This window comes from Dipodomys ordii, unplaced genomic scaffold (genome assembly GCF_000151885.1).
Source record: "Dipodomys ordii isolate 6190 unplaced genomic scaffold, Dord_2.0 Scaffold2, whole genome shotgun sequence".
NCBI classification, from domain to species: Eukaryota; Metazoa; Chordata; class Mammalia; order Rodentia; family Heteromyidae; genus Dipodomys; species Dipodomys ordii.
In genome coordinates, this window is record NW_012267218.1 from 26,792,080 (window position 1) to 26,802,983 (window position 10,904).

At 44.0% G+C, this 10,904-nt stretch overlaps 1 protein-coding gene across 1 annotated transcript in view; it reads right to left on the reverse strand.

Moving 5' to 3' along the window:
- Smoc1 (SPARC related modular calcium binding 1) overlaps window positions 1-10,897 on the reverse strand; it is a 163,160-nt gene extending 152,263 nt beyond the window's left edge. Inside the window, exon 1 of the mRNA XM_013013655.1 lies at window positions 10,799-10,897. Within this exon, the coding sequence (XP_012869109.1) occupies window positions 10,799-10,897 (99 nt within the window). The remainder of the gene's footprint in view (window positions 1-10,798) is intronic.
- Between the last annotated feature and the right edge of the window lie 7 nt (window positions 10,898-10,904).

A 10,904-nucleotide genomic window follows, 5' to 3' on the forward strand; every position in this document is an offset into this window, starting at 1 on the left:
AAGGTAGGGAGGGAAGGGATGGTAGGGGGAAAACAATGGAGGGGGTAACAATGTTCAATAGGAAGTGTACTCATTACCTTACTCATGTAACTGTAACCCTCTGTATAGTATCTTTACAATAAAAAAAATTAAAAAAAAAGAAAAGGAATTAATGTAGGATTTTCAGGTCCACAGAGGATATTCAATTAAATTTGAATTTCAGGTAAGTGATAAATTGCTGTTTCCCCTTCCTATCCCTTCCCAGCCTCTCCCCCCACCCCACCCCGCCAGCCAAAGTTGTCTCTTCTTTTTTGGTGCTGGGGATATTGCATCCCAGGACATTGCATTCCAGACCTAAGCCATTTTTTAATTGGGGTCATACTTACTAATATGAACATGGTATTTGTATCTGCAATTCAGATTTAACATGGGTTTTTATTTGACAATTCTGAAAATTCAAAACTAATAGTAAAAAAAAAAACAACTGAGAAAATAATGGACCTCATTCATAACCATCCAGGGAGAGCAAGCACATAGAAGAGTAGAAGTCTGGGACTCGCAGGTAGGGACACTAACACTGTAAAACACCCAGAGGACAAGGGACAGACGGGAGACAGCAGCCTGCAGCAGGGCCAGAGCTCAGGGGAGGAAATGTGGCCTCAGGGGTCTCAGGAAAGCTAGAAGGAAGTGGCTAGCAGATGCAGTGGGGTGGGAGAAGAGAAGGGCTCCAAGGTGGCTTGAAGATCACTGGCCTGCCAAAGAGAGCAGACACAGGTTGAACAGGACTTAGCAGAGAAGCCTCACAGAAACACCACTTCTATTTGTTCTTAAAAACCTCATTAGGCTGGGGCTAGTGGCTCACACCTGTAATCCTATCTGAGATCTGAGGTTCACAGTTCAAAGCCAAGCAGGCAGGAAAGTCCACAGGACTCTTATCTTTAATTATCTACCAAAAAGCCTGAAGCAGAGCTATGGTTCAAGTAGTTGAATGTTAGCCTTGAGCAATAAGGCTCGGGGGCAGCACCCTAGGCCCTTAGTTCCTCCAACTGGCATCAAAAAAAGAAAAGAAAAAAAGATCCCTTGTTGGGATTTAATGTGCTTTAATCCTTTACTCAAACTTCATTATGTTTTATTCAACACATGTAAAAAAATTTAAATTTTAAAAATCCTTACTAATCACCCAATTTAGAAATAAAAAAACATTATCAGTGCACTGCAAGTCTTTTATACATCCCTCCATATTCTTCTCCTCCTTCATCCTTTTATCCTATATATTTTCATATCTGTTTGTACCCCTAAGCAATGGATAGTCTTTGCATGCTTTCAACCCTTATGTAAATAGTAGTATGGTATATGTATTCTTCCAAAATTTGCCTTTTTTCACTCACTTTTTTTTCACTCACTTTTTCAGTTATGAAATTGAGGCACACTAAGGATAGTTTTAGGTAATTGTTTTCAGTGCTATATAGTAGTCTATTATTTGGATGTACTGAACTGCAATGTATTGTCCTATTCTCCTGTGACAGACATTTAACTCGTTTCCAATATTTTCTAGCACCCAAGAATGCTGTTATGAACGTCCCTGTACATGTGTCTTCATAGGCATTTAGGTACATTTCTCTAGGGTAGGTAACAGAGCAGAATTACAAGGTCAAGAAGTACATACAGCTTCAAGCATAATTCTACAAAGTGATTGTACTAATTTATATTCCCACCAGCAGCAATAAATAAATTTTTACAGGTATGTCCTGCTGAGGTTAATTGAAAACTCTCCTTTCAAGCAGACTGAGTTCAAAGCCAGCTGAAAAGAAGTGGGAGGCCTGGCACTAATAGTTACTAGCCCTAAAAGCCAGTCCAATGTGAATACAACCAGTTGGATCTGACGAAGACTAGGTTTACAGGTTAAGAATTGCTCTGGATTGGGACATGTCTGGTGTTGTTTGATGAATCTCAATATTTTCCTCTAGGATTAAAAGACAGTCATTATAAACTGAATTAGTTTAAGAATTGCTAAAAATATATCTCACAGAAATTAGGCATACTCATGATAACCACCACTAAAGCATGGCCTGTAATCCACCTGCTTTCTATATGACACCAACTTCTTTTGCAAAAGGGCGCTGGTATATTCTGGTTTGCATTTTACTTCTCTTTACTGTCCAATATATATTTATGAGGAGAGAAAACATCTGCATTTATTGAAAATTCCATTATTCAATAAACATTTACTAAGCACCTGCTCTTGGGTAAAGATGGAGTCTATAAAGAAAATAAGCCAATTCTCCATAAGAGCCTTACACTCTAAAAGAAGCAAAATATAAGTCATAAGAATGTTCCAATTTTCCATGTGCTTTCCATGTGCATGATACTTTCTAGTACAGGTACTGTACTAGACCTTTAATAAATATGGAAGGAAGCAAAACTTAGGCCTGTAATACTAAGGAGGCTGAGATCTGAGGATTAAAGTTCAAAGCCACTCTAGGCAGGGAAGTCCATGAGACTCTTATCTCCAATTAACCACCAAAAAGCCAAAAGTAGAGGTGTGGCTCAAGTGGTAGAGTGCTATCATTGAGCAAATATCTTCAGTACCAGCACAAAATATAAAAATAAAAATAAATAGTAAATGTGGAAAGCAGAGTCTTGGTCCCCAAAAGTATGCATTTCCTAGTCCTAATAATGTCATGTTACATGACCAGGAATTAGGTTGCTAGCTGAATTAAATCTACTAATCAAGCAACCTTAAAATAAGATTAATCTCCATTACCCAAATCAACCTCTTATAATCAAAAGGGTTCTTAATTCAGTAATAGGAGGAAGACAGACAGACAGACAGACAGACGACCTGACCAGCCATTACTGGCTCTGAAGGTGGCGCCATGAGGTTCATTGGTTTATTCAGTGAGGCAAAGAATACAGGCAGATTCTAGAAACTGAAAAAGGCAAGAAAATAGATTCTCCACTAAAGCCTCCCATGAGAAATTCAGACATGCTGGTTTTCTAGCTCATTGAGACCCTCATTGGATTTCTGATCTGTAGAACTTGGTGTCATTAACTAGGGATAAGTTGTTACTACAGCTAAAGAAAGAGACTGCATTGAACATTAGCCACCACACCCCTCCTTAATCTAGATGCTGAGTCCTCCACTGAACAAACCAGAGATCTGAAAGGCCAAGAGGTTTAATGACTAGGCCAGGCTCAGAGGAGCAGGTTCTGATGGTAAGCTGATTCTGCTGCATCCACACCTGTGCTGAAGCTGCCCTGGTGGGCTGGCCCCCAGAGCAGGTAGGAACACACACACTGACACAAGAGGAGGCAAAGCACAAGAAGTTGAAAGGATTTAACACCATGGGGGAAGGGGAGAGGGGGACAGATTGAAGAGGATTAGAGACAGCATAGGATCTTCCAAACCATTGGCAGGATTTTGAGGGACAGAAAGGGAAGAGGAGGAGAGAACAGGACATGGTTCCATGCAGCTGGAGTCTGGGACATCATAGGAGATAAGGCTGGAGCTGGGCGTATTGGGCAGAGATCAAGGCTATCTATATAGTGGCCACTAGCCTCAGTTCTACTAGCCACATTTCTTGTAATAGCCACATAGGGCTAATATATAGGACAGTACAGGCCCAATTTTCTGCCCTTTCAGAAATTCTATTAGACAGCCTATACCATTATTTTTAAGTAAGGCAACGACACTGCATACCAGGAGTGATTTACATTTTTTTACAACACTTTCCACCTCACTCACTTATTACCTATTTTTGTGTCCCCTCCTCCAGGAGCTTTGCAGAGTTTTCAAAAACACATAGATCCAAAGACATTCACAAACTCCCAGAGTTGTCCTAGAAATATTTGTCTAGTCCTAAAACTAAGGCATTCTAGGAAGAAGAAGAAGAGGAGGAAGAGGAGGAGGAGGAGGAAACCTGTTTTTTCAAGGAGCGTGGGCAAAGCTGCTGGCATAAGCAGTGTATTTTCCTGGCTTCAATGCACCTGACACATTACCTCATGAGACCTCACTCTGTCCTGGTCTTCCCAATGTGGGGACAGGCTCCACTGAGACCAGAGCTGTGTAGAGGCTGCCCCTCTCTGCCTCTCTTCCCCACCAAAAAGAGAGGCTGAAACAATGTCTGGAAACTCACAGAGCTCCATGGTGGCCAAAGGGAAGGTTAATGTGTGATTGAGCAATTTAGTCCAGAATGATGTCAGATGCAAAGGAAAACTCGATTCGTTGCTACAATTACCTGTGTTGCTTTGGGTCCTTATGGAAATAGCTCCAAGTGCTCATAGAGACCCACTTCTCTTATCCCCTCAGTGACTCTAGTCTGTGCAGAGCACATAGCATGCACAATGCTAACCCTGTCTGGCAGGCCTTGCCAGCAGCTCCAATCAATTTCTCATCAGCAACTCAACCCTTGTCCTCTCCCAAACAGCTCAGCAGTGACAAACACAGAAGGAGGGGCCCTCCATGTTGACATGTCCCACCACTGGCAGCATTGCCAGCACTTGGCTGCCTGAACAATAAATCTCTATGTGGTTTGGAGAGAAAGGCTGTTCTGTACCTGCTATGCAGAGCCATGCATGCCACCTCCTCCTTCTCCCCCACCCCTCCAGCCCCTGCAAAGAAGGGAGAAGGCAGATAGGTGTCAAACTAGAAACAGGCCTCATGCCTCCACCCTCTACTTCTGGCAAATAGGACTTCTGAACCCCACCAGCTAGTGAGCCATTCTGTTGGGCAGGGCTTGGGGTTCAGATACACCAGATTGATTCTCTGAGCAAAGGACAGGAAAGATTGCCCACTGCCTGTTAGCTTCAGCCACCTGATGTTAGTACCTATGCCAAGACCTGGGCCTGCAAAAGACAATAACCAGCCAGATACCAGTGGCTCACACCTGTACTCCTAGCTACTCAGGAGGCTGAGCTCTGGGATCATGGTTTAAAGCCACCTAGGCAAGAAAGTCCGTGAGACTCTACTGCCAATTAATCAGGAAAAAGCCGTAAGTGGAACTGTGACTCAAATATTAGTGTGCCAGATTTGAATGAAAAAGCTAAGGGATAGCCTCCAGGCCCTGAGTTCAAGCTCCAGTATCAACACACACATACACACACACACACACATACAAAATGGAAACAATGACCATTCTCCAGTGGAGTATCTTGGCTAGGACCCCATGCTCATCTGGAAGGGAGAAGCAGGAGGTAAGAAAGGCTTCCCTGACCCAACAAATTTTTGTTCATTAGGCCTCAGGTGCAAAGAACTAAATTATTTGTAATCCTTGGTTCATGACACACTTAATATTGATTTATACAGTGTTGACTTTTTTTTCACCTCATCAGCCATGAGAACTTTAATAATGGGCAAATATCTTCAAAGCCATCCTTCTTACCACAAAGGGAAAACTACTGACGTTAACTCATACTCACCCTATAGGTTCTCCATTAATCTACCATTCTGCCTTGCCTGACTTCACCTTGATCATGTCCACCATTACTTTGATTTTTCTTTTCAAAGCATCTTATTGTAGCTGTATGTAATATTTCATTTTTATTTTAGTTATCTATAAGTTTATAAAAGATGTCATCCCTTAGCATACTTTTTACTTAACATTATATTGCCAATGTTCAATATTTTTCTATGTCTCAGTTGTTTTGGCTGTGTATAATTTTCCATTGTGTGAATCTATCACAATTCATTTATATGCTCTCCCTTGAAGGGCAATTGGGCTCCTTCTAGGCTTATGAACAGAGTTGCATGTCTCCTACTAGATGTAGTTTCTCTTATTCATGGTAATTGCTGGGTCATAAGAAATTCAACCTCAAGGCTAGATGCTAGTAGCTCCAACCTGTAATCCTAGCTACTCAGATGACAGAAGCCAGTCCAGACAGAAATGTCCTCAAGACTCTATCTCCAATTAACTATCGACAAAGAGCCAGACTGAAGGTCAATGCCAGGAAGTAAAGCAACAACCATGTGGAAGGAAAGCCAAAAAAAAAAATGTAAGGCCCTGAGTTCAAGCTCTGGTCCAGCACAAAAAGGAAAAAAGAACTTCAACTTCAGGACATGAAATGATACTGATGTCTCTACCATTGTGATTGCATTTCCTCTTCCCAGCCTCCTCAATTCTGTTATTTTAAGTTTCACATATCAGCTCTACCAAAATATTTGAATTAGGTTCTTGGCTTACCATCTGAGCAGCAACTGAGATAAAATGCCCTCTGTATATGAAAAAAAGGTTCCTCTTGAGCACACATATTGTAGGAACAGCATGTAGGCAAAACAAAGACACACTCTGGTCCAGATTCTGGGGTAGGCTGATGCAATAGAAATAGTCTAGAAACTGCTTCATGCTTGGTAAAAAATGGTACAAAAAGGGAAAATGGTATGGCTAAAGCCAGCTTTCTAGTCCACAATGGAATTGCTCAATGCCTCCTCTTCAAGCTTTTCATAATTGCCACAAAGTCCCGTGTGTGTGTGTGTGTGTGTGTGTGTGTGTGTGTGTGTGTGTGTGTGTGTGTCTTGGTACCAAAGGTTGAACTCAGGCCTCACATTTTTTATTGACTCTTTTGCTCATGACTGGAGCTCTATCACTTGAGCTACACCTCCAGTCCAGCATCTTCGCTGATTAATAGAAGATTGTGTCTCTTGGACTTTTCTATTAAGGCTAGCTTCAAACCTGATCCTCAGATCTCAGTCTCCTGAGTAACTACGATTAAAGGCATGAGCCACTAAAGAGAACAAAAAGTTAAAGAGAACAAAAACTTAAAATGGAAATCTCCATTTTTAAGAAACAAAAACCATATTTAAGCAAGAGTAGGTGCTCCAGGTGACAGTCCAATTCATTGCAATGCATGCGAGCAGAATGCTTTTATAATGTGACAAGCCCACTGATGAGTAAGATCTCTATTCTTTCCACAAGGAGCTTGTCAATTAGCTGATTTCCAAGACAGAAGCATGTATGAGGTACCAAAGAGGGATGAATAGGTGTGGAGAATTTGAAGACAACAGCTCAATATTAAGATGCTCACATTAGAAGTGCTGGTAGAAGTTAGAACGCAAGAAGACCAAGGGTTCGTTGGACATGGTGGCTCATTCCTGTAAGCCCAGCAAAGGTAGGAGGATCATGTTTTGAGGCTAGCACGTACAAAAGCAAGAGACGTTATCTGAACAACAAGCTAACCCTGAGAATGTAATCAGGAAAAAAAAGTTAATTAGAAAGTCAAAGAGAAAGGACCAAATGCAGAAATCATTCAAGGTAATTTGATTCTAACCAAATCAAGAACTACAGAAAAGGTTTTAGAGTCTTATGTTGGAGTGGGGTTTGAAGCCTGGAGAAGAAAGAAGAGTGGACCTGAAACAAAATGAAAAAATTCAATTTCTGACTCAGACCCCTTGACCTTTCTGCTTTCTCCAATTTCTTAAACTGCCTAAATCCACTACCTGCCTCAGTTATGCTAAAGAATTGAAAAAGTGGAGCCTGAGGATCACTGTCCAACAAGCATTCACTGCATTGCTTTTTACACTCCACAAATACTGGCAAAGTCAATATCTACCAAGTGCCTGGTCCTGTGCTGAACTCTGGGGATACATGGTTGGACAAGATTATTTCACTCCTCACCCCCACTCCCCATCTTCAAGGGCAGACAGAGGGCTAAATATTGACAGGCAGTTGACTTGGGCTGACCATCAGCCAGACTCTATCAGCCTAGTAGAGCCCCTCCCCCATCCCCTCCTCCTGGAACAATTTTCAGTAAATGGTGCAGGATTAAAGAAATGGCTGCCTGTTCAGTAATTATAAGAATCCTGACCAGCATCCTAGGTAGAGGCAAGTGATTGTTGAGAGACCCTCCCCACCCCCGCCAAAATCAGGTGCTTCCTACATAACAGCCTCCCATCTGATACTTGATAGCTGCTGGCTTCTAGAGTCAAACAAATGTCAAGAATTTTATGAAGGAAGGCAGGAAGCAAATAAGGGAGCAAGGATTGGAGTCTACTAGGCCTCCTGGGAGCTCAATTAGTGAAGCAGATAAAGTTAAACCAAAAGGGCATGTTCTCGATTTCCTAGAAAGCCAGCTGGGAAAAGATGCCAATCCTTAAGACTCAGTCGCTCAGATTAGCAGAAGAAATCTAGGGGTACCCAAAGGGAATTCTGCAACAGCCAGATGTTTCTATTCTTCCTATGACTTCACTGCTTGCAACTGGAGCCACAACTTCTTGGACCACCAAAAAAGCCATAGAAGGAAGCTGGAGTCTTTTGAGATAGATGGGAATTTCAACATCATCCTTTATCACAACAGGCACCAAAGGATGTTCTTATCACTTTCTCTGCGGACCCTCCTGGTGCATCCGGGTTCAGAATTTCCTCATTGAGCCATCTGTGTCTTCAACAAGAACCAACAGTGGCCCTTGTTGAATAAACACTCCCTGTAGCTGTTGAGCGGTGTAGAAAACACACAACCTTGATACCCATGCAGACTGGTAGCCACTACACAGAGGCACATATGCACTGGGAGTGATGCAAGCAATGCTCTGAGCCCAAGTCACTTCCCTATCTGTCAAATGGCACTAAAACGACTTGCTTTCTCGTTTTTTGTTCTTGTAAGCATAAGAGATTGTGTAAAATGCCCAAACACTCATCAACAGTAGTTCTTATGATTGCCTTGTGCTTGTGACAGCAGCTTCCCCCTAGTAGTCTCTAAATACATGCACACGTGTGCATGTATATAAGTATGTGTGTGTCGAAGAAAGAGAACAAGAAAAGAGCAAGAGGGAGAAAGAGTAGTTGGGATCGCAACAAGCCTACTTAGTGTTTTTGCCTCTGCTCTATTGCATCTAGCAAATTAGTAAACTAAATAAGTCGGAAGCAGCCAGGTAATGTTCACCTGTAACTGTGGCACCTGGGAGGCTAAGGCAGGATCAAAAGGCTGAGATAACCTGGATTACATAATGAGCCTCTTTCTGAGTGTTTCTCTCTCTTTCTCCCTCTGTCTCTATTTTTCTCTCTGTGTTCCTCTGTATCTGTCCACTGTCTGTCTGTCTGCCTGTCTGTCTGTCTGTCTCTCATTCAGAGCGGGAAGAGAAACCTAACAAAACTCTGTTTCCCTTAAAGTCCCCAGCTTTCAGCCTAGGAGTGGCTTTCTTTGGTTTCAAGGGACTGGGAAGCAGAGCCATATGGCTTGAGACATTAGACATGGCCCACAGCAAACGAGCCCCCCACCATTTGTCGGAGGGCCTCTCTCCTTTCGACCCTCCTGTGGGCGGGTATCCAGATTGCAGTCGGGGTGCTCTGGTCTGCATCTCTGTCTTGACTGTTCCTAATTATTGGAGAGAACACCATGACTCGTTTGCCTGACCTCAGAGTTTAAGAGCTTCAAGTCCTAATATCGAACCAAGCAGCTTTATTTAAAAGGCATCCTCAACTGCATCCATAAAAGTCACTCCCAGAGCCCCAACTTGCCCTGGCTTTGGGAATGCCTGCTGTCGAGGATTTATGACACGCCCTGGATCTAATCTGCTGCACTTTAACTGCTGCTGTTGCACATCTGGTCATAAAAGCAAGGGCCGGCCCAACACTGAGGACAAACACTTTTCTTTCCTAAGTGGCTACAAATCTGATCTCTCAGTGATTGCTGGACTGGGATGTAACCAATTCAGTTCATCAGGCCTTGCAAAGCTTTTCCTCCACCCAGGATAGTGATAAAGATGATTCTCATATAGTAAAAGCTTTAGAAAAAAAAGGAGGGGAAGAAAGAAACTACAATCTGAACAGGTGGTAATGATGCTAACCATCCAGGAAATGGGGCTGGAGAATATCCAGCAAAGAAAGTTGGCTGAGGAGCTAACTATTTTCATAGAGATTCTAGCTACCTTCAAGAAGACTCTCGATGCTACCTGTTGGGGACAAATAGCTTCTCCCCAATAACCCTTGCCTGCACCTAAACTGAAGTTTGACCAGAGAATGCCTGACTTAAGTTTAGCCAAGCGAACCACTCGGTGATTTAACAGTACATTTTTTTAAGCAGTGAAATTCTTTATTAGACCAATTGGAGGGGGTGGGGAAAGCAATAATCTAGACCAGAAATGAACGCAATACAGTGGGTTCCAGGAGACTTTACAATGCCCTGGACAGCCTGTCCTGTGCACAGAATTGGCACGTTTGAGGTCGTTCAGAAACTCCAATCAGACCAAGGTTCAACAAGTAGTCACTCAACTTTCCCCGCAACCAACCCAGGGGAAGAAGACGACCCCGCGCAGCTCTCCCCGCCGCTGCACCGCCACCCCTCCTCCGGGAGCCACGCTAGCGGGAGGGAGCATTAAAATTATCTGCTATGAGTTTTATGAGCAGCGATCGCTTTTTATTTTTTTTCAACAACAACAACACAAGGTCCTTGTGTGTCTCGCGGGTAACCTAAAACTCTCCAGGCAGGCCTCCCCCTCCCCCTCCCCCTCCCCATCACCCCCTCTCCCGCCGCCTGCCAAGAACGCCAGCTCACGGGGGCCGGGTGCGGAGAGACCGCAGGGGCGCCCTGCTTGAGCCCGGGGCAAGGTTCCCCCGGGCACCGGAGGCGCCTTGGAGGGGGATTCGGGAGCAAAATACCCTCGGAGAAGGGGTGTGGGAAGAACGCTCACCGGTGACAGTTTTGGGGGGTGCAAGAGAGGGAAGGCACTGGAATTTTAGCACCTTCTCCAAGAACCCCTCCGGACCCTGGATCGTGTGGGGAGGGGGGCAAAGTCTGACACCTCCCTCTGCCCTCCTCCCTCCCCACCCGGGAGCAGCAACCTCGCCCCCCTCCGCGCAGGTGGGCGCGCGGCTGGGCACGCACTTACCCTGGGACCCGTCGTGCGATGGCCACCCGCCGGGGACAGCTGCACCAACGCGAGCAGCAAGTGGGGCGTGAGCAACGGGACGCAGCGCGCGGGCAGCATGGTGCCA